The 24,951-nt window shown below is 33.3% G+C and overlaps 3 protein-coding genes and 1 long non-coding RNA gene across 4 annotated transcripts; 2 read left to right on the top strand and 2 right to left on the bottom strand.

Moving 5' to 3' along the window:
- Positions 1 to 4,134: 4,134 nt before the first annotated feature.
- Positions 4,135 to 8,716, bottom strand: LOC136783020 (uncharacterized). Its single transcript, XM_066742814.1, has 4 exons — positions 8,526 to 8,716; positions 8,093 to 8,445; positions 7,592 to 8,028; positions 4,135 to 4,194 (listed from the first exon to the last, which is right to left on the bottom strand). Exons 1-4 carry the CDS (start codon positions 8,714 to 8,716, stop codon positions 4,135 to 4,137), a joined length of 1,041 nt encoding a protein of 346 aa, XP_066598911.1.
- A 1,280-nt stretch (positions 8,717 to 9,996) lies between these two features.
- Su(dx) (Suppressor of deltex) lies at positions 9,997 to 15,955 on the top strand. Its single transcript, XM_066742830.1, has 12 exons — positions 9,997 to 10,132; positions 10,572 to 10,704; positions 10,849 to 11,274; positions 11,352 to 12,408; positions 12,477 to 12,708; positions 12,784 to 13,094; positions 13,202 to 13,444; positions 13,596 to 13,755; positions 13,835 to 14,109; positions 14,176 to 14,401; positions 14,478 to 14,574; positions 14,683 to 15,955. The coding sequence occupies exons 2-12, from the start codon at positions 10,647 to 10,649 to the stop codon at positions 14,853 to 14,855; spliced, it is 3,258 nt and encodes a 1,085-aa protein (XP_066598927.1). The 5' UTR covers positions 9,997 to 10,132; positions 10,572 to 10,646; the 3' UTR covers positions 14,856 to 15,955.
- A 1,266-nt stretch (positions 15,956 to 17,221) lies between these two features.
- LOC136783041 (uncharacterized) lies at positions 17,222 to 19,231 on the bottom strand. Its single transcript, XM_066742836.1, has 6 exons — positions 18,674 to 19,231; positions 18,399 to 18,485; positions 18,218 to 18,336; positions 17,959 to 18,109; positions 17,619 to 17,902; positions 17,222 to 17,556 (listed from the first exon to the last, which is right to left on the bottom strand). Exons 1-6 carry the CDS (start codon positions 18,739 to 18,741, stop codon positions 17,432 to 17,434), a joined length of 834 nt encoding a protein of 277 aa, XP_066598933.1. The 5' UTR covers positions 18,742 to 19,231; the 3' UTR covers positions 17,222 to 17,431.
- A 1,472-nt stretch (positions 19,232 to 20,703) lies between these two features.
- Positions 20,704 to 21,886, top strand: LOC136783045 (uncharacterized). Its single transcript, XR_010824219.1, has 3 exons — positions 20,704 to 20,881; positions 21,586 to 21,775; positions 21,856 to 21,886. It is a non-coding gene; the product is annotated as an uncharacterized lncRNA (long non-coding RNA).
- Positions 21,887 to 24,951: the final 3,065 nt, after the last annotated feature.

Genomic DNA, 24,951 nt, shown 5'->3' with positions numbered 1-24,951 from the left:
TCCCCGAAAGGAGCTACCTCGTTCGATCACCTCGTGGTCATACAGTTCGTTTTCTCGTCAGAAGGAACCCCGGAGGTGAATTCTCCCAGAAAGAGCTACTCCGTTCGGTTCTCTTCGCGAGAGTATAGTTTCGTTTAGTTAAAAGGTCGCAGGAGAAACACCTGCCTTGGGTAGGCCTTTATTTGATTAGTTAGTTGTTTAGTGAAGAAATTCGTTGGATTGATCCCGAGCACTCCGGAAAACCATTTTCTACGCCATTTCGAGTGATAGTTTTGTAGAATACGAATAACGATCTATGCGCTATGAAGTCTGACAAATACAGCAATGTCTTTTTGGAAATATAGACACTTTATTATCGAATATAGTATGTAGTGATTTGACCCGAACTGCCAAATCCTTTTGCATTTTACGTTTCAGGAACTCACCCACTCTCCGCTTCCGCAATCCTACTCTTATATTCACTGAGCTAGTTGGCATTTTAGTTTGACGAATACAGTATTTTGCAGTCACTACAGTACAGTGGTTCTTTCGGGAACCTGGCGCCCAACTTACGTTACAGATTTTGATTTAGTTACAGCTTACGAATATCTTAGGGTATGCCAAAATTTTTGTAGTGTAGCAAATTTTGGCGCCCAACGTGGGGCCCACAGAAGCAGAATTTGTTGAAATAGCCTTTCACAAATTCCACTTCGAATTATCGGGAGTAAAGTCTTATTTGCCGCGAATAATAGCACCCGCATAGGGCAAATATAAGCTAGAATTTGGTGAAATAGCCTTTCGCAAATTCGGCTTAAAATTATTTTAATTCGAGTCATATTATTTTTCATATCCGTTTCCTTTCGAACTCCTATTGCCTCCAATCCAAATCCTTTGTTTGGCAATTCGGAGTTATACAGTAGTTAGGCTTTCGAATCTCACGATTAATATTCAAATAATCGAAGTTAATCGAAATTAACGTCTTCTCATATAGGATTATCGTAACGAGCATTAATGATTTATGCTCATATTATTTCATGTGTCTATAGCCTTTCCGTATCTGTTATAAGATACGGATAATTCTAGTCGAATATTCCGGTCTTATTTCGAGCCGAAATAATCATCTTTAATTTCTAATACGGAAGATTTCGACATAGGAAATCTACGTGTAGAAAAACTATTGAGGGGGAAACTAGGGGGACACCGCGAGTGCCCAGTCGCGCGGAACTAAGCCGATTAGCTCACGCTTCACTGACTTCCCATTGTCTCGACATAGGACTTACAATATTCGACTATTGTATATATATATATATATATTCGCCAAGCGACTTTAATTTTATTTCGATATCTTTACGAAATTACTTTAGCATTTTTCCCTGTGTTTTTCGCGACTTTCAGGGGAGCTTGGATAACGGACACTTACGGAATATTGCGCCTGCTAATTAATAAATTAATTATTAATTATTAGTTATTAATTATTGATTATTAAATTATTTAATCGCGAATTACAATTAGTAATTTCATATTCAAGTTTATTTTGTTTTGTTTTGGGAAGGTTTGACTTCCGTACATTAGTCAGAGCTGCATTTCCGTAATCCTCCGAAAATAAATAAAATCGCGAACATTGTCGTTTCGATTCCCAATTAGGATCTTATTTATTTCCGTATACCTTGCCTTTTCTTTTCAGGAATTACTAATGGTTTAAATTGTGTTTTACCCATTTGTGTGTGTATTCCTTTTCGGTAACGCGTACGCGGAAATCTTCTTGTTGCTTTTCCTTCGATTTTCTTCGGGAAATAGACATTTTCTAGTAATTATTTTTCGGTTTTCGCGTTCATTTTAGTGATGGCTACCGCGACTTTCGGTAATTTAGGATGGATAGAGGAATTAACAGAGGAGGAGGCTCGGAAGATCCTCAGTCAATATCGTTTAGACGATAAGGGCATATTACCCACCCTTCGTCAGAGGCTTCGAAAGCACTTTGCGCGTGAAAAGAGTTCGGCATTACCGCGTACTCCTCCGGGTACCCAGTCTCAACAAACTACGCGTGCAGCTATGGATATTTCCCAGCTTTTGGAGAAAGCTGCTATTACCGTACAACCTTTAGAATTAGTTGAAGATATACCGAATCCAGTTCGGGTTACGCGACCAGACACTCCTACGCCGATTTCGCAGGAAGTTTATACCTCCATTCGTGCCGGGACGCGTAGGAAAGAATACCATGCACCCGTGGAGTCTAGGGATGTTCGAGATCGGTCGCTTTCACCTCCGCGAGGTTCATCCACTCCCACTCGTGCAGATTTCGACGAGTTTAAACGGGACGTGCACGACATGATTGGTCAGCTGCGAGATGTGGTTTTGCAGATGCGTACTACATCCGCAGTCCCGACTGCTCCTGCTCCAAGGGAAGAATACTTCCCCGAAGAGGAAGAGCCGAGGGAAATATATCGTCGCCCTAATAGAGGTCACTTTCAGACACCGCGTTTTCCTCGACCTCTCGCGAATAGGGACTATGCCGCGCAATTCAACCAATTACATTCTACATTGAAAAGAATGAACGTTTCGTTTAGCGGCAAGTCCGGTGAAGATGTAGAAGCTTTTTTTAGCGCGTATCGCGAAAACTCGCATTATTTTCGACCTTCCGGATGCGGAATTATTGAAGTACCTTCCTTTGCTTTTGTCGGATATGGCTCTCCACTGGTTTCGGAGTCACCAACGAGATTGGGAGAATTGGGCACATTTTGAACGCGCCTTTCGTTCGCGTTTCGGGGCTCGTTCGCTTCAGGTATCTTTGCGGGTGGAAATAGCCCAACGTACACAAGCGGAAGATGAACCCGTAGACCATTACCTCACGTGTATTCGGGTATTATTAGAACGAGTTTCACCTCCCATGTCGGAAGAAGAGTGGATCATTTGGGCGCATACGAACATGCTCCCACGCATCCAAGCGCTTATAGATATCAATAATATCATCTCTTTCGATGCATTAGAATCCCGCGCTATCCAGATCGAGAGTAGTTTAGCTCGTCAAAGCCGGTATCGAGCACCACCCTTACCGGAACATTCTCTTTTTCCCGATTTAGCTTTCGGACGACCCGCTCGACGTACGCGTACCGCCATGGCTGCTGAGGAGCAACCTGTACTGATAGCACAGGAGAAACCTAAGAAATTAAAAGCCGTGAAGAATATACCGTTACCTGCACCTTCCATATCGTCGAGTTCGGGAACGATTACTAATCCGTTCGTGTCAGAACCTATCGAACCACAGTCGTCCTTCGCTATCGACTTCGCGTGTTGGAATTGTAAAGAACGTGGACATCGATATTCGGAGTGTCCAAAACCTCGTTCGCGATTCTTTTGCCACCGATGCGGTCTTGAGGGAGTTACGGTGCGCAATTGTCCTAAGTGTACGGGAAACGTACCCGGGACACGATAAATACCGGCTCGTGTCCAACCACTAGATTATCGCATACACAATTTCCTGCGGTCAACTTAAACTCTTGCCGCCTTTCGCGAGATTTCTCGTCCGGTTTCGAGAAAATATACTCGCTAACTACCGCCCTTTTGTATATACAGATTAGAGTTCAGGGCCACTCTTTCTTAGCTTTAGTTGATAGCGGCGCATCGCGCACTTTTATTGGTAAATCCGGTCTTTTAAAAATTTCGTCGGCCGATGTTAATGCTTCTACGGTTCCTCCGGTTACGATAGTGACTGCCGATGGACATCGCGAAAATCTATCGCAATGTTACCCACTACAGTATCAAATAGAAGGTCGTAGCCAAGTCGTTCCTACGCTTTTCTTTCCGTCTCTGGCCGTACCCCTTATTTTTGGTATTGATGCTTTACAACAATTCGGGATTGTTATTAATTATCAGGATCGAACGTGGAGTTACCGAGACGATCCTAGTCACTACTACCGCTTCGTGGATGCTCAGGATAATTTTTATAGCTGCAATGCTCTCCGTGTTCTCACCGATACTGAGTCCGAGCAGTTAAAAACGTTCTTAGACGAACGAATCCCGATTTTGAAGCGGGCTCCGGGATTAACCCATCTAACTGAACCTTTTTACCGATCTGACGAACCAAAGAAAAGTGAGTTACTGTCGTGCGTTTCGTAGAGTCTTACGTCGTTTTTATCCCGCGACAATTGAGTAACTTCAAGCTTTTCGTTTACCCTTCCGTGTACCTGTCTCAGTTTTTCGCTGTTCTCTATGTCGCTAGGATTAAGTTTCGTTTCCGTTACAGTTTCGAGATTTAGAGTATCTTTTCGTGCTCATGGGGCCAAATTTATTTTCGTGCGAACGCCGCCAAGATATCTCTAATTTTGCGTACAGTTCAATTTTTGATACCGTTATAGTTAAGATTTGCATATCGTTTGGATTAAGTTTTACGTATCGTTTCGTAGCGTTTCGCGTATTGCTTCGTAGAGCTTTGCGTATCGTTTCGTAAAGCTTCGCGTATCGTTTTGTCTCAGTAATCTTGTCCGTCCCTTCCTTTCATTGTTGTGTTGGGACTTACCGCTCTTACTTTTTATCTCCCGAACTATTGCCGATTTAACGACCCAGTTTACCGTCCGTTACAGGGTAACCTCACAATCAAGTAGAGAGTGACGTTCCTTGTCCTATGACGACTATCTTTCGTTCTGTTTGTATATAATTGTCTTCTCTCCTTCGAACTCTCCAGATCAAGACATGTATATGAACAGTAACGAGTTTAGAGTCCATTTTATTTTTGACGCTGACAGACACACCGACCTCTCGGAACATCACCAACCTCGGACTCATGCATCGGGAACTAATATCATTTTCTTCCCTACCGTAGCTACCGTTTACAGGTTTACCAGGGTCACGGGAATCCTAACTTGGGAATACGGTGATTTCGAGACATTAATTCTTCTTTTGGAGCTTCTCTTTCCTTTTCTTTTTCCTCTTTTTCGCGAGTATTCGAGATTCGATAGCGTAATTGCGTGAAATAGTATTTGCGACCAGTATATTATGTTGGTTACGTGTGGATTCTCGTATAGTTCTCTGTATATACTTTCTCTTCTTTAGGTTACGTTTTCTTACGATTCTGAGTTTCGGTGAACTCCGTATCGTATTACTTTAGTTTGCTTTTGTACAGATTTCGATTCGTATCGTGTATATCGCTACAGTTAGTATAGATTAAGATTACGTTTTGTATGAAGTATATTCGTTATCGTGTATACCTTTTCGATTCCGTACAGTACCGTGTAGATAAATTCGTCTAGTATAGAACCTTACAGTGCGTATCACGCTTATTTTGTACAGATATTTTGCAGTACCGTGTATACCGTTTAGTATTAAGCTACCATTATATTATCGTGTAAATAGCCCATCTCGAAAATAGCGTTTCTTTTCGTTTTTGAAAATGCCGACTTACGACTACTACAGATTCACGTAGCACTTGGGACGAGGAGCTACCGATTCCGTCTGACGTTTACGTCGAATCCAGTTACGTCCTCGCGTATCGTCGTTTAGTGAGGTGAGGGGTGTTCGACCTCGATTCGGTCTCTTTTTCGTGGGAGGATAGAGTTGTGACCATGTACTATTTTAAGATAGTACATGTTCACTAAAAAGATATATATATATATATCTATCTATAGAACATTGAGACATATTATGGTCATATTATCAAGGCCATAATATCATGTCATATACGGTTGGCCTACCTATCATCCGAAATATAGTATAAAGTTCGATGATTGATAGGTCATAAAGTAGAGTAACGATCGTGGCCCATAAGTCGTATGTTAAATGGGTCTAACGAACTACGGCCTTCCGCGGCTCCCGAATATTCAAGTTGAATTTTCGGAAGAAGTCGGACCTTGGATCTGATTGGTGGTACCAATAGCTTAATCGGCTCCGCCAATTAGATTTAGCGTTACGAAAAGTTGGGGATAAGGGACCAACAGCTCGTTGCTGGTGTCTCCCGATTTTTGCGACACTCGTATCTTAGTCCTGAAGAGGATCCGACGTATTTTCGGCGACTCGTATCTTAGTTCTGAAAAGGATCAGACGCATTTTCGGCAACTCGTTATCTAGTCCTGAAGAAGATCAGTCGCGATCTTAGCAACTCGGAAATTGAAGACTCGCATCGTAGCAAGTGAAAAGTGTGGAAGCTACTCGACTCCGCTCTGCTCAACTCTGCCCTGCCCTGCTCTGCTCTGCTCCGATCTGCTCTGCTCTGCTCTGCTCGACGCTGCTCTACGCTGTCCTGCTCTGCTCTGCCCTGCTCTGCTCTGCTCTGCTCTGCTCCGATCTGCTCTGCTCCGATCTGTCCTGCTCTGCTCTGCCCTGCTCTGCTCTGCTCTGCTCCGATCTGCTCTGCTCCGATCTGCTCTGCTCTGCTCCGATCTGCTCTGCTCAGCTCTGCTCGACGCCGCTCCGCTCTGCTCTGCTCGGCTCTGCTTTATCCTGCTCAGCCGTCGTTCTCCAGCTCCAACGGAAAAGGTTAGCGGGAGTCCCAGCTCCTAGAAATCCTTATATCACGAGTAAACTTCGGAAACGCGCTTAATAGCCGTGAAATCGTCAAAAACCACGAATTACGAGTTAAACATACTCCCAAAGTGCGTGGATTGGGAATTAGGGACACAAATGAGAAATTGGAACAATGGTCGAATATCGAGAAACTTTGAGATTCGCTAGTAATTCAAGGACACAGTCGTCTTTGGGTTTTCGGATATGAAATGTACATAGTTTTTATCTATAACTTACGTTAAGTCCTTTTATCGATTACCGTGTATATAATGTCGTATTAAAGTATTGTATTTTCCGAGAAATTGGTTATGCGCTTACAGTATAGTTGATGGGTCGAATTCGGGTATAAAGAGTGATCGGGATATTCGTTCAGTTTCGAATTTCAGTTACGTTTTGTACAGTTCGTTGCGTTTAACCAGAGGTGCATCCCGAGGTCGAATTCTCCCCGAAAGGAGCTACCTCGTTCGATCACCTCGTGGTTATACAGTTCGTTTTCTCGTCAGAAGGAACCCCGGAGGTGAATTCTCCCAGAAAGAGCTACTCCGTTCGGTTCTCTTCGCGAGAGTATAGTTTCGTTTAGTTAAAAGGTCGCAGGAGAAACACCTGCCTTGGGTAGGCCTTTATTTGATTAGTTAGTTGTTTAGTGAAGAAATTCGTTGGATTGATCCCGAGCACTCCGGAAAACCGTTTTCTATGCCATTTCGAGTGATAGTTTTGTAGAATACGAATAACGATCTATGCGCTATGAAGTCTGACAAATACAGCAATGTCTTTTTGGAAATATAGACACTTTATTATCGAATATAGTATGTAGTGATTTGACCCGAACTGCCAAATCCTTTTGCATTTTACGTTTCAGGAACTCACCCACTCTCCGCTTCCGCAATCCTACTCTTATATTCACTGAGCTAGTTGGCATTTTAGTTTGACGAATACAGTATTTTGCAGTCACTACAGTACAGTGGTTCTTTCGGGAACCTGGCGCCCAACTTACGTTACAGATTTTGATTTAGTTACAGCTTACGAATATCTTAGGGTATGCCAAAATTTTTGTAGTGTAGCAGTACAAAATAATTAATAATTTTGTACACCTATTATAATTGATTTTATTACTTACTTGATTCAGTGGGTAACTTGACTCATTACTGACGTTAATACTGTAACGTTTAACTCCCATTTTTTGCTCCTCTTTTAAGACATAATTATGTAAACACACTGATGCGTTTACAATTAAATCTGCAGTTTCCGGAAGAACTGTAATGGCAGTATGAAGGATTCTCCATTTATTAGACAGAATGCCAAAAGCGCTTTCTACTGTACGCCGAGCTCGTGAAACTCTGTAATTAAAAATTTTCTCGTCGTACGTAAGATTCTGTTTTGAATAAGGCTTCATCACTCTAGGCGATAGTTTAAAAGCATCATCTGCTACAAAATAATACCACGTTTTCAACTGGCTGTTAGGAAGACATATTTCTTCATGTGGTAAATGGAGTTGTTCATTTTGCAAATTAATCCCTATATTCGATTTACTAAAAACACCTGCATCATTCATACCTGTAAATTATATAAATTCACGTTTCTACAATTTTGCCTGACACATTGAATTATTATTGCTTACCCCCAAATGCTCCTATATCTACTAAGGTGAACCTATATAAATGATCGGCAACAGTCATCAAAATGATGCTAAAATACTTCTTGTAGTTGAAGTATAAACTTCCTGAATTAGGTGGGGCGCGTATACGAATGTGCTTTCCATCAATGGAACCCACACAATTCGGTAGATTCCATTTTTCCCAAAAACCGTCGGCACATTTTTTCCAATCATCTTCACTGGGTGCAAAGAGATACTTTGGTTGTAAACATTGTATTATTACTGTACAAACCTCTTTAACAATTTTTCGTACGGTCGACTCACCGACTCTAAAAGCTAGAGCAATAGTGTTAGGTGAATTACCAGTAGCAAGATATCTAGAAACATATTTTTAAAAACAATATATTGAAATATCTTATATATATATGCATAATAATATATATAAATATAGACATACCTTATAGCAATTAATAATTTGAATTCAGGAGAAAATGCTCGCCAATTACATTTTTGCAAATGCACTTCAGTTATTTTCAATAATTTTTTAAAATGAACTAAAGTCATTCTGGTATAACGGTAGAAGCCGTCTGGATTTTCCTTTAGTTCAGCGAACAGATTATTATAGTCCCCTTTTGCAACTCTTTTCATGTTTATTGGGCTAATCAGCCATCTTCTATGGATCCATCTTTTCTGTTTCGTTTTTCTTAAATACAAAATCCCCAATGCTGACCAAAAAGTCATTAAAAAGAAAAGAATACTGTCCTCATTACACAAACTACTGCAATTATCCATATCGGTATAAAATTAATTTCTCAGTGAAAAAACTAATAATATTACAAACAACTCTTGTTGAAGAAGCACATTCTGCAAAGTTAAAATGCAATAATCAATATGTTTTGCACAAATTCTTCACAGTATTCATTTGGCAGAAATCCTAGCATTTTGGTCTAATAGAATGTATTTTTCCCAAGTCAATAATTTTAATTGTCATATTTTAAAATAACAATACATTCTGTATTTTTCAATTTGTAACCTAAAACGAGAAATTGTAGTGATCATAATGTTTTATTGTGTTATAGCATATGTAAAACCATAAATAAATTAAATTCTTATTTTATACTTTTTTATTGAAATATTACTTACAATATAGATTGTACGTATACTAGAAATTAATTTAATTTTAATGTGAGTCAGTGCGCTAGATGGACAATATTTTTCCGCTGCAATAAGTCCGTTGATGCTTAAGTTTTCGTGTGCCTTCAACTAAGTTCATGTTACGTCCACTGATTCACTTACGTCGATTCGTGTGTTTTCGCCCTAACTTCCCAGCGATGATTGTCGGTATCGCTAACTACCGATAGTTGTCGCTTGCAGTAACGAAAAGAGCGATTCTGTAACTTCCGTCTATATGGATTCAGTAACTAGTTATCGACAACTTTCGGTAATTGAATCGAGTTACCGAGAGATATCGCTAAGAGCGATTCTGTAACACAAAGTTTTCGATAATTGTCGTTATAAAGGGCGGTCGCTACCGAATTCTATCGTTAACTTCTGACTCTGAGTTACAGAATCGCACTTAGCGATTTCTGTCGGTAACTGGACTTAACGATACCGAAAGTTGTCGCTAAGAGTTACAGAATCCCACTACAACGTAAACATCCTCTGTCGCTAGCGACAGAATATATAAAGAGAAAGTGTATACTTTGTCCCACGTGACCATTTGTCGCTAGCGACGAGCGACAAGTGAAATCGTTTACAGAATCCCACTATAGGTCACGAAATAGAACAAACCTAGAACCTACATATACATACTGCTTGTGACGATTGGCAACTCTGCAACGGCCCCAAATTTTGTGGTTTGAGTTTTATCCGTTGTAGGGCGTTTAGCACGCGAGGAGAAATAAAAGTAACATACGCGAGATGTCTATCAACTTTCATACTTGACGTATGAAAAGATGGTGACCAACCGATTGCGAACTGATAAATTAACTCTTTAATTACTTCAGATTTTTCTCCAAAAAAACTAGTGAATGAAAGAAAATGGGTGATGAATTTGTGTTTAAGGTATTTCTAATACTTCAGTGCTTTTATATAGGTCTTGTCAAATACATTAGAGATTTAATTGCTTCAGATATTTTCTAGTTATCGTCTGATTCAATAGAGAAAATGACAGAAAACATCTAACTACTTAAGTGTCAGAGTATATATATATATATTTTTCCTGTAATCATGCATATTGGCTTTATTGTACAAGTATTATAAATGTTATCTGAAAGTAGCTTTATTTTAATATCTTAATTTTTTTTCACTACAAGCTTTCGCTGAAGAAATGTATTCCAAAAACAGTATAACATCATTTTATGATACAAGCCTATTTTATTTATATAAATTATTAATCTCAGTACATCATATTGTTACAAAATGCTTATATCATTTTTAGAATGCAAATTTAACTCAACGACTTCCTTTGCTTCTACAATTTTTATAAAACTATTAATTTTAGATAATGGTATTCAATCAATAAGAGAATAATGAGATTTCAAGGATAACTGCATTGCATTATTTTATAATACTTACAATGTCCCATTGTGAAGAGGAGGTGGTATCACCAGGGTTTTATCAATTAAGTATTACAAGTAGGTTATTTGCTTAATTCATTTACACATTTAATATAGCAGCTAATTATAGCTTATTCATAATTAGCACTTATCATTTAGTTTCCAGATCTTACTATTTTTTTTTTATTGCAAACAATTTAAATAAGTATATTCTTTTTTCAGTTGAGGCTGCAAAAATATCAAATACTACATTTCTGAAGCCTAATCCATACATAGAGTTTTCAGTGGATAATAAGAGTCCTCGCAAAACAGAAGTTTCTAAATCGACATATCAGCCAAAATGGAATGAAGAATTTACTATACTTGTTACTCCACATTCACGATTACATTTTCGTCTTTTAGATCATAGCACTTTTAGAAAGGATACGCTTATTGGAGAAAAAATAATATTACTTTTCCCAATTTTGAGACATTATAATGGCAGACTGGAAAACTTAGAGTTAACTTTTGATTTGACTGAAAAAAAAAATGAGTTTCAATTGACCAAGGTTGGTGAATTAGTAACATTATTTGATGAGTTAAGGATTGATATTAGCCATCTTGAAATAAATGAACCTTTACCTCAAACACAATGCACATCCATTGACGGTAATATTCTTCAATTAAATTACTTTCAATAAATGCTAAAGTAAAATACTCTTTTAACACATTTAACTTTTTTTTAGCTATAAGAAGTATGGCTCTTGGTAATCGGAGTATTCTTAATGGTGGAGTAAGGGCTCGAATGAGAATTGATGATCCACAAACTTCTGTATATCATGCATCAGTAACTACTGAACTAGACAGTACCCACAGTCCTGGAGTGACCCATATTGACACAAATAAGATTACTGGACAAAATATTGCTATAACAAGCCTAACAGATGGAAATCATTGCACTGGTTCCGGTGGTAGTATATCTCAAATGGTTGTAACAAATGGGCATGTAATTCCTGTAGCAGAATCATCTTCCTTACCATTATCAAGACAGAACGGAAACACTGTAACCGAAATTCGCAGGACTTCAAGATCCGAACCGCCTTTAGGCTCTTCTCTTCCTGATTCACGTAGTAATTTGCGAATAGGACAGTCTTCATCTGTTAATATTTGTGACTCTCATAATAGTATCACGCAAGTGGATCAGCTATCGTATTCTATCAATGATGGACGCAGTGTTGCAAGATCTGATCAAGCATTACTAAGCGTAATAGATGAACGTGTCGAACGTGGTACTACTCGATCAGAACAACTTCCATTATCTATATCAGAAGGTCGCGGTATTTCTAGAATAGAGCAAGTATCCATCAATGATGCTCATGGTATGTCAAGATCCAATCAGTCTATGACTGTACCTACAAATGATACTCGTGGATTATCGAGATCAGAACAATTAATATCTGCGATAGATACACGCGGGATTTCTAGGTCCGATCAATCTGGCAGTGTTCCTTTAGTTGATACGCATGGTATCTCACGATCAGATCATTCTGTAATAGCTAGTGATAATAGAGGAATCACATGTACAGAACAATCATTAAACAATCCTTCAAGTGATGTACGCTCGGCTTCTCGCTTAGTTCCGTCAATGATTTCATTATCAGGACAAACTGCTATTCCAATCCCTGGTCAGCCAGTAGCTCAACAAGGATCTTCAATACTTTTAGCTGAAATGGAGAATGGTGCTCATACTGAGGAACCTTTACCGCCTGGATGGGAAATGAGATACGATGTTTATGGCAGAAGGTAGAGATTTTACATAACTATTTATTTTTTAATTCAACAAGCTATTTATACTGTCCATACGTTATCAGATATTATGTTGATCACAATACACGAAGTACATCATGGGAAAGACCACAACCCTTACCACCAGGCTGGGAAGTACGAAGAGACCCAAGAGGTAGAATATATTACGTGGATCACAATACAAGAAGTACTACATGGCAAAGGCCAAACACAGAAAGACTGCAGCATTATCAACATTGGCAAGGAGAAAGACAATACGTGGTGCAACAAGGAAATCAGCGATTTTTATATCCTCAAGTATGTTTATAGAATGTTAAAGTATTAATATTCATTATGAACTTTGCTTTTACTTAATTAATTCTATTTGAATAGGCCCATGGAAGTCAAGTTCCCATAGCAGGACCATCATCTTCTACAGTGGATGATGATGATGCACTGGGCCCGTTACCTGCAGGTTGGGAAAGGCGTAAACAGCCAGAGGGAAGAGTATACTACGTCAATCATAAAAATCGAACAACTCAATGGGAAGATCCACGAACACAGGGTCAAGAGACTGGCATAGACGAGTTGCCTTTACCTGATGGCTGGGAAATTCGATTAACAGAAGATGGTGTTCGATATTTCGTAGATCACAATACTAAGTCAACAACATTTCAGGATCCGAGGCCAGGGGCTCCGAAAGGGTAATTATAATTTATATTCATTACTTTTTATAACTAATCTATAGTATTTTAAAATATAACCTAATGTATTTGAAACCTAAAATGTGAAACTTCTCTCCTTTTCTTAGGCCAAAAGGTGTTTATCGTGTACCGAGAGCATACGAAAGATCATTCCGATGGAAGCTTTCTCAGTTCCGCTTCCTTTGTCAAACAAATGCATTGCCTAACCACATCAAGATTACTGTTAGCCGACAAACTTTATTTGAGGACTCGTATCATCAAATTATGAATGCTGAAGCTTTTGCTCTAAGGAGAAGATTGTATATAATATTTAAAGGAGAGGAAGGCTTAGATTATGGTGGTGTTTCTAGGTATAATATAAACACTTGCTGTAATAGAAAGTAGCGTCTAGATAACTATTTCTTTTAATAGAATGATTTATAGAATTGAATTCTATACTTATATTGATATTTAGAATTTCGAAAATAATTTGTATTTATTTTAATCTTTTATTAATTTCAGGGAATGGTTTTTCCTTCTGAGCCATGAAGTTTTAAATCCAATGTACTGCCTGTTTGAATATGCCAACAAAAGTAACTATAGTTTACAAATTAATCCTGCATCGTATGTGAATCCTGATCATTTACAATATTTCAAATTTATTGGTAGATTCATTGCAATGGTGTGTTACTTTTATCATAAAACATTAAATGTGTATACGTGTTAAAATTTAAGGAATATTAATGATTTTGATCATTCAGGCTCTTTACCATGGGAGATTTATCTATAGCGGTTTTACAATGCCATTTTATAAGCGCATGTTGAATAAAAAATTAATCATGAAAGATATAGAATCAATTGATCCTGAATTTTATAAATCACTTATATGGATAAAAGAAAATAATATCGATGAATGTGGATTGGAGTTATATTATAGTGTAGATTTCGAAATTCTGGGACAAGTGATCCATCATGAACTTAAAGAAGGAGGAGATAAAATTAGAGTGGTTGAAGATAATAAAGAGGAATATATTAGGTACTATTATAAAATCTTTCTTTTACAATTGTTATTTTATTCTTTGTTTAAAATTATTCTCTGCAGACTGATGACTGAATGGAGAATGACGAGAGGAATAGAAGAACAGACTAAGGCGTTTTTAGAAGGGTTTAATTCTGTTGTACCGTTAGAATGGCTAAAATACTTTGACGAACGTGAATTAGAATTAATGCTTTGCGGCATGCAGGAGATAGACGTTGAAGATTGGCAACGAAATACTATTTACAGGCATTACACACGTAACAGTAAACAAGTGTTATGGTTTTGGCAGGTATGCACTTTTTCGAAATTTGCTTACCATATCTTATAATGGAATATATTTGATTCTAATATTATTTATCTTTCAGTTCGTTAACAGAACGGATAGTGAGAAGAGAGCAAGACTTTTACAATTTGTAACTGGAACGTGCCGAGTACCCGTTGGAGGATTTGCGGAATTAATGGGTGGGTTGATATAAGTATTTTTAATTATTTCAAATGTGTTTTGATTCATTTATCTGTTTGAATTAACTATGTTATAAAATATAATTGCACAATTACATACTTTTTAAGGGAGTAATGGACCTCAAAGATTTTGTATAGAAAAAGTTGGAAAGGACACTTGGCTGCCAAGATCACATACATGCTTTAATCGATTAGATCTACCGCCCTATAAAAGCTATGACCAACTGGTGGAAAAATTAAATTATGCTATAGAAGAAACTGAAGGTTTCGGTCAAGAATAACTTTTTTTTAAATTTTGGGTAGGTTATCTCTTAAAGTTCTTTTTGAATAGAAAACAAAATATCGGAACCAATTTTGCAAATACGTTACAAAGAGAAGTAAAACAAAAATACAAAATTTGACCTTAACACTCCACCTTTTAATTGTGAATATGGACTGGCAACTCGAACTTAATCTCACCATACTTCGACTAGCAAGTCTTTAAGTATCAGGTTTAATTACTAAAATGATATGTAAATATTAATTTTAAAGTCATTCAACACAAAACACGTGCTTCAAATCAGAGATGCTTGAATAGCACGACGCCGCACATCGGTGCTGCTTGAAAGACACACTTGGAGTGTTAAGAGTTAACTGTTTCCTTATCCTTTAATTAATAATCTATAAAAAAAGTAATTAGGATTTATAAGTAGAGCAGTGTACTTTTTAAGTTTTATTACTTTTATTAATAATATCACACACACAAATTCATAAATTAAAAATTGTTTTTGGTTATACTTTATTATACGTAAATGATTTTAAACAAACTTCTAATTTTACTGTATACTTAATTATAATTATAAATTAAAGATTTTGCAAAGACCGTAGAAAATGTCAAATTCGATGTTTAATTTATCAAAATAATATTCAGTATATCACTAATAAAGATAAAAGGAGTATATCATTTACTTGGTTTCCATCGCATTCCATCTTTTAATATAAACATTTGTTTAATTAAAATTAAAGCTTTTCTATTGGTTAATATAATGCCATATAAGTATATATAATATTAGTTGATAATATTTTCAGTTACGAATGCGATTAAAATATTATTCTGTACAAGATATATTCTAAAGCACATTGACAATATTAATAGAAAGTTTCATCTATATTATAAATTCGATATATTTAAATTTACATCCATACTATACATTATTCCGAACTTCATTGATATTTTCTACGATATTTGGATGTCGGAAGTAATGGGAAAAATAAAGATTAAATAAATAACTAGGGGGTTAAAAAAATTGTACATATTATAATAAATTAATATAAATATGGTATATTTTCTGCAATCAAATAATGGTTCTATGATAGATTTTCGAAATATAAAATTTAGTATGGTATATATATATATATATGTATATATATATATATATATATATATAATATTTTTAAATAATGCTTATAAATTATGAATTAATAATTATATGTATTTGTCGATTTTGTATAAAAAGAATTTATTAGATAAAATTATACTATTACGTAACCTTTCTGGTAGGACTTTACGCTTCATTATACAAGATAATTTGTAAATATATATATTTGTTGAAAATGCATGCAGTAATATTATATTTAGACATACATTTTATGCGTATATACATGCTCAGTATTATATTTGAGCAAACTAGTAGGAATTAATATATAAATAATGCAAGAGATTTATAAAGGACGATCACTTGAGTGTTATACATGGATGGATATAACATCTTTAAACAACAATAATTAAACATTATAATAAATAGATATTAAAAGAAAATAATAACGAAAATGTAGTTTTTAATTTCTCCAATTAAACACTAATTCATGCAAACTCATATTTCTCAAATATCCATGTTTACTGTAACGCCTTTACCAAGTATTACATTGTGAGAATATATGATAACACTCTAAGTTCAATACTCAGTTTGAATTCATTACTTTACTAGTTTATTTCACGTGAATGCAAACTTATTTTTATTTTATTACATGCATATTTTTGCTTATTAAGGTAATAATTACTATGGAAAATGAATTCTTATTTATGCATTACATAGATTACAGAAATTTCAATTTGAAAGACAAATAGTTAAATCATTCTTTTCAACTTTATATACATATGGAGCATAGAATATTAGTTATTAATAAGACTAGAAATTATATTAAACACATTTTGTGTTCGTTTTAACAAATCGAACCATGTCTTAAAATGATTTAAACCATCCAAGCACCCAATTTTTAGAACGAATATAAAGTTAAGAATGTTTTGAAACCATTATACAGATTAACAAATTGTATTAAGTTTAAATTGACATTCTTTTTGCAGAACATGGAAAATTTCGAATGCTGTGTACTTCCTCAATAAACAGGCGTGTTTGAGTACAAAAACTAAAGAGATTATATGTATAGCATAATGATTTAATTTACAAACTTAATTATATATAAATACATAGTTTAAATTTTATCCCTTTTAGCAGTGTATAGAATTAAAAAGTTTTTTGAAGAATAATATAAGTAAAATTATTGTGCATGTACATTGTTACTTTTATCATAATGTATATATATATATCTAAAGTATATATCATTAAATAAATAAATTTATGATATTCTTAGATTTTATTACTTACAAACACAACACGCTTAAGTATGAATACAATAGAAAATTTACTAATGAATTTGCTAATTTATAAGGTATAGTTAATATTACATTGTTACATAAAAATTGCCTTGTAAAAATCATATAAAAGAAAATAATTATACACAATTTAATATTTAATTGCTACTTGCTTTTATATTCTATCTTGAATTTTTTACACTACTGGTAATTTTTTTTAGAATATTATAATTTTGGGTAAGGTCCAAATAATCTTTCCCAGGAAAACCTTTTTGCACCAAAAATCTTGTTATCGTCTATGTTATTCATTGTTGTGGGAAACCATTTCTTATTAAAATCTGGTAGTTCATCTAAAATTTCAATATAATTTTAGTATATTTTTCATTTACAAATAAAGAGATTATTAGCTCACTTTCATCCATATTGATTAAGTCCTCAGTTTTAGTTTCTAAACCATTCGTGTCTCTTTTAGTAGTGATTATATGCTGTTTATCACCAATTTTCCTTGCTACTACCACTTCTTCATTACCTTCGCTATCCCTAATTGTCTTCTTTTCCTCAAACATTCCATCGGATCTTTGTATGATCTGTCTTGTAACATATTTACCCATAGTCTTTTTGTTAGGTTTTATTGTTTTTGTTATCTTATTAGATTCATGATTTTTCCAGAATTGTGAGATTTCATCTGATGTTACTCTATTTCAAACATAAAATAATTACTAATAGTAATATTGAATTGATAAATGACTTACTTTCCATCTAAATCTTCATCAATTTTTTCACCAGGTTGGCAATTAAATGAGGGTTTCTTATATTCAGGCTTAAGATAATTATCACGTAAACTATTCTTTGGCTGTAATAAAGATTTAGATTCAAACAGAGGTTGTTGAAACTCTCCAGTATCTATGAAAATATAAAATGTCTATAATTATATGCCAGGACAGATGAGCATTAGACAAAGAGATTGTAAATTAACTATAGATAATTGGAATTAGTCAATAAAAAGTATACCAAGGAAACTATTGTTAAATCCAAAATTCCTAAAGATATTCTCAATTTGTGATTCAAAATAGCGAGTTATTTCAATTGGATCACTAAAGACATTAAAATTCATTCCAATGTTTGGATGCCTAGAAAGAGAGTAATTACTTTTTGTACATTTTGCATACGTGACAAAATTTGACCAGCATACCTTGCTGTAATACTATCATCACCATCATCATCTTCATTATTTTGCCAAATGGGATTACGAAAGCTATTTCCATAAGGTGGATGGTCACTAAGGTAACAAAATAAATTTTTTTTATATTAAATTCTGAGAATAACAGTCATAATTATATAAATATAATAATACATAAATAAATTATAGGAAAAACAGTACGCAGATAGGAATATGTTCGAAGTATAATTTAATAGATAAAACTATAAATATCATTAACAAACGTAATTTTTTTTTCCAAATCTTACCAGCCACTATTTAAAGGATCTTTACGATTTCCTCCAAACAAATTTCGAAAAATATCAAATATTGGCATTTTGTACAACTTCTGTTTTTTGACGTAATCAAGAAAAAGCAAAGCCACTTTCGTCAAAACATGTTAAAGTTACGTCACGCAGAACTTTTTTTTTCATTCGTTGCACACGACCAGGAGTGGGATTCTGTAACTCTTAGCGACAACTTTCGGTATCGTTAAGTCCAGTTACCGACAGAAATCGCTAAGTGCGATTCTGTAACTCAGAGTTTAGCGATGATTGTCGTTTGTAATGTCGGTACTGTCGGTAACCTACCGAATCCTACCGAATAAACGTACCTTTCCTTTTTAAGAAAACTCTCAGTTCAATCTTAGTTAAGCGACGGAGTTACGAACAATTGAAGTTAATATAAATTGTACTAAACCGAATCATTTAGCTGAGAATTGATATTTCACTGAGTCTTTTATTGAAAGGAAAACTAATAATATCGTTATAACTTAACAACGACCGAGATAGATGTCGCTAGAGGTTCAACGGTACTAATATAAAATTTATCCGACGAATAACTTTAATAAACATTTGCTTTTCCTTGCACGCATTCCACCAAAAACTCACAATGCTCGTAATAAATAATATATACCACATCAACTATTATATTGTGAGTGTTTTTGGCCTCAAGTGGGTCAAACCCCTTAACGACAACTGTCGGTATCGCTAACTGGTAGGGGGGAAAGTGCCATAAAATTTTATAGTAATTTTCTAGGGACAGAACTTTAGTTAAGTTGAGTATATTCAAGCAATAGTAAGTTGATGGTTGTGCATGCGCACTTGTAGATTTTCTTAGTTACCCACACACGTAACAATTATCATGTACGTGTAAAATATCTTGACTAGTTTTAACATATGTAGTAAGGAAAAAGAAATTAGAAGTTATAAAATTAAGACCAAAAGTCAGAAAATTAAAATAGATAATAGTTATAATCATTAAAAGCGTACAAGAGATATGAATTATAACATTTGTATCTACTGTCTATATATATATGCTTTCGAAGGATAAATTTTAGATAAGTATTTTAAATTTAAAGTAATTATGTTACCAAAAATAAAAATATTATGTAATTTCTAAATTTATTTTATTCTATATAGTTACTGGGGTACAGCTGCATTATATTATTAATCTGCAGTTACTTTTAGTGTTTAATGGATTTTAAATCAGCTCATAAAGTAAAATGTATTTATGAAGTTTTTTCAGCTCTTTTGTAAAAAACTGGAAGGACTAATCGAGTAATTTTTAAATAACACATATATCTGGCTAGCCAAATGTTAATCAGATATAAATGTAACACTAATTTGTTAAGAGTTATATTAATTACAAGTATAATTTAACATGAACATATTTTTAATGACGTTGGTTTTTACAGCATGTTTCAATGATAGCTTTTAATATGGTACTATTTTAAAATATTTTCGTATACCTCTAGTATTGTAATTAAAACCATTACATGAATGTTTTTAAATGCATTTTATAATAATCAATATATTCATTAATGACAGTATAACTTTATTAATTATTTTCAATTTCTACAGGTTTCTAATAATATGATGAAAACGACTAGCATGGAATTCATAAAAGTCATATCATATATCTACTGCAATTGCTTTGCATAATTTTTTATGATTCATATAGTAATGTTTCTTAAAGGTATTTTTATACTGAATAGATTGCTTTTAAGCGGCAATTGGTATTGCTATATTTCCATTATTCCCTGATACTGCAGTTTTGAAAATCAACGACCAACGAGAGTAATCAAACCTCTCAAAAAGTAAATGTAAGTTAATGATATATTACTTGTTAAAGTATAATAAAAATATCTGCTTTATGATTTAATAAATCAAAACATAATTTCCTTACATTTTATACTCCAGGGAAAAGAAGTTCAGCAATTGAGAAGAATGCATAAAAATTAAAATGAGCATTTTGGAAGTTGCAAAATGAGCTGCCAGGATTGATAAATATTGTTTTCTCTTGAATACACATTACTACTGCAGATAAAAAATATACAATATAGAAATAAAATACAAAATCTGTCGTCTAATATATAAAGATATAACATTTTAACAGAATTATGCAGTACTCAAGATACTCGTATAAAATATATTTTGTCACATTTCTAAGCTGTGTTAACTAAAGAATAATTGCAAGTATGTTAATGATTAATATTCTAACGGGAGGCATTAAACTATTAAGGCCAAGTCTTACAATAGTTTACTTACTTAAAGCGATATAGTATCCGCAATATGAACTATATCATTAATAAGCAATAGTTACTTAAAGCGGTAGTTCATGTTACAAATATTATACCACTTTACTACATTAAACTTTTGTAGAACTCAGCCTAAGCATTTTTGTTAAGTGTTGCATTACTTATGAAAAATATCGGTTACTGTCATATAAGTTTTGTGAGATTATAATTAACGGTTTTTGAATGAGATTTTAATAATTTTTTCTGCGTATGCACATAACTTGCATACATTTTGGTTTCGAACGTAAAAAAAAATTAATAATACAATTATAAAATAGATAATTCATTAAAATATTAATTTCTCCGAAACTTAATTAAAGTAACATTATAATTGCTGTTGCAAGATAATTATAAAATCTATCGTATTTTGAAACTGTAAGAAGAACTGGTTCTTTGAAAATAATTAACCCTAACAGAAATAAAATGGTAATATTTTTATTAAATCTTTGTGAAAGCAAATATTTTACTAAAATAATTACAACAGTGATGGATTTTTTATAATCTGAAAGTAACCTTCAAATATATTAAATAAACTATTATCTATTTATTGACATTTTTAAAATGATGGTTCCTGTTTTGCTTCCTTTTCCAATTATGTTACAGGCAGGAACTTTGTCCAAACTAAGCAAATCTAAATCAAAACGCAAAATTATGTATGTCATAAAATATTTATAATTCATTATTATCAGATGCAATATATATTAGAACATATGACTTATTGGAATCACTGTTATATATTTATACCTTTATCCCTTAAATATTTCTTAAATTTAATTCTCAATTTTTCTATACAGTATGTATTATTCAAAAAATTTGAAATTATCTGTATTTTCGTATTTTGTGGTAAAAGATCTATATTTTTCATTTTTTCAGATTCCTCCTGTACCCATGCATCAAAACTTTTTTCTGCCCTTCGTTTCTTGGTATATTTCACATCAATACCACATTTGAATTGATTGAGAGTTCTATAATTCGTCGTAATCAAATCTTTTAATGCGGCTGTAATGGATTAATTTTGTAATATACAATCGACAGAATTTAGTACAAAAAAGTTAGCCAAATTCTTCAAATAAAGTTTACTTACAAATGAAATTACTGAATGATGGTTTAGCACCAAGCATTTCTTTTAAGGTCCGATGGTACCTTTCTTGTGAGTTATTTGTTCTATCTGCTCTTTCAAAAGTACTTAATGTTCTGAGATTAATTGTGGTAAGCCAATACCTTTCATAATATTTGAAAAGTTTTTTGAAAATTTCGTTAACTTCAGGATCTTTAATATCTAAACTTTCAATAATTAATTGAAATCCCAAAAATATACAGTTAGGTGGGAGGAGCGCCAAATTGTACATCTTCCTTAATAAAATATTGCTTTTTCCGTAAGTTTCAGGCGTCTTTAATTTTAATAATTCGAAAAGCTTAAACTTTTGTGCTTGTTTACGAATAGCCCGAAATAAAAAAATTTAATACAGATTTTACTCTTGTCTCAAATTGGATGCATGTTATAAAATATAAATAAAGGAATTTGCAGCATCCTTTTTCAAGTTATAATATCGTTGAGAGAATTTTAAATTTATTATAATTCATATAAAATTTACACTTTTATATCAACGTATATAGAATGTTTCATCACAGAGACACCCTATAATATTACATTTTCATATACATATAATTTACTCACTGAAACATAATGAAAGTAGCAACCTTGAGCATCACAACTAGGGAAAACAAGTTGTACAGAATTTTGTAATCCGATTTCGAAATCAGTTATTATTAGGGAAGGTGCAAACAAATCTTGAAACTTATATTTCAGCAGTTTTAATATATTTTGATAATTTGTTGATCTTTTATTAGACATTAATATCCAAATAACTGGGAGAAACTGTTAAAAGAAAGGTAAATAACATTTTAAGAAACAAATAAATAAACAGTTTTATATTTATATCTTTACGAAAGAACAATCTGAAAAAATTAAATCTTAAAACCTCTTATAACTTTCTAGGTTTATTACAACTTTGAAAAACATATGATTGCCACTTGACAAAGAATGCCCAATATATATTTTCTACAGCTTCTGAATTTAAATAAATTTTACGTTTCAAATTTGTGGTGAATTTATTAAGTATAAAACCCATATTTTTGTTTAGCGTATTGTTAAAAAGTATTAAACAGGTAAAAGTAACGAGAAACATACACTTTAACGCTTAGGCGTGATTCATCGTTAAATTATTTGATAACTAAATAAATTCAAATTATTTTTCCATAATCCGATATACTCCCTTTAAAAGTTTAGTATCTGTCGATACTGCACACTGTATATTTAAGATATGAAGAAATTGTACCTTGTCATGTACTTTCACCATAATTGTCAGCAACTGATAAACTTTTATTATTCGGGGAACACATTCAAAAGTTCCATCAATACTCCATGCTGGACTGTTTAAAACTTTTCTTAATAAGCTCTCATCAAACATGGCTACGGAAATGTCGATTGCTTCTTCAAAGATTAACAATTTTAAATTGTGTTCTTTGTTATTAAACTTAAACTTTAAGAACTGAATGAAATTTTCATCATTTCCATAAATTGTCAAATCCTTTAAAGTTTTTATTTTTTTTATTGCATAATTGGTTTTTCTTTTTTTGAGAGTATCCTTTACTTTATGAAAGGGCAATAAACTCGAAGCTGCAAAATGTCTGTATTACAAAGAAAAAATATATATTTTTAAGTACATTTATTAATTTCTAAGTGAATCATAAACATATGCTATTTGCAATTAATCTGTTTACGATATGTAAAGAAACGAGAACGTATACACAATATATGCACAAAAAATCCAAAAGCTTGTCACTAGAAAATATAATTATGTTGCTACAAATTCAGAAGGTAAATCAGTTCCACATTACATGATTCCATTCTCACAACATACCATAAAGAAATTGCCTTGCATCTGACGCAAAAAATGAAATAGTAAATATAAAAATGAAAGGAACATTTAACAATTTATTTCGATTTAAATTAATTATAATCATCTTGTTATGAAATATATATTTTCTTACTAATTAATATCAGGCGGCCTGTAATGGCCGAATCTATAAATTTAGATAGTATAAATGTTTATAAGAACAAAATTATTATTCAATAAGCATTTCATTTAGCTTCAATCAAAAAGTTATTAAGGATTACAAATTAATTAATTTAAGCCTTTTCATTGGCGTTAGAAGTAGCCAGCTGGCAAAGTATGACAAATAGAAGGAGAAGAACAAATGGATAGTTCTACTAATTGTAAGCTTCGAATTAGGGTATTTTAATCCTTAATAGTTTTTTCATTAAGAGATAAATTAGAAATTCATAAATATAGGAGGTCTTTTCTGAATAATATTCATACTATGACAATATATAGATGTGTCTCATAAATAACCGCCTTAATGCACAATAACATTTTCCTAGGCTATCATTTTTGTTTTACATTACGTTTTCATTTACTGATTTATACCAGGCATTAATATGTAAATTCTTTTTCCATTTATTGTATAAAGCCAGGCATCCTAAACCATTGTATCTTTCTATTAAAAAATAGGAAATTTGATCATTTAAAAGCGCTCAAAGATTTTACTATTATGTAAGCCAAACACGTTTTATTAAATTTTTTTGTTAACGTCGAGTTGAAATAAAAATAAATGATTTAATAAACAACTAGTATTTATAAATGTAGCTGATTACGTTTTGTTACAGTCTTATGTAATAAATACTTTTAACAAAATGCATATATTTTTCCACACAACATGTAAATCTACAATGATACTACTTAACCCTTAAATGCATGATGATGTATTTATACATCAGTGTATTTGTCCTTACATAATTTCTAAACGGTAACTCAAACAGTATTTTTTGCTTTTATTAGGTGCTAAAAATTATACTTTTTGGAAAATAAATATTTTTTTCTTTATTTTTCCCTTTATCTATGCTTA

This window comes from Prorops nasuta, unplaced genomic scaffold (genome assembly GCF_024137725.1).
Source record: "Prorops nasuta isolate Cenicafe-Biocafe unplaced genomic scaffold, Cenicafe_Pnas_1.2 PNAS00031, whole genome shotgun sequence".
NCBI lineage: Eukaryota > Metazoa > Arthropoda > Insecta > Hymenoptera > Bethylidae > Prorops > Prorops nasuta.
The sequence above is the reverse complement of the archived record's forward strand: the minus strand, read 5'-3'. Positions and strand labels throughout refer to the sequence as shown.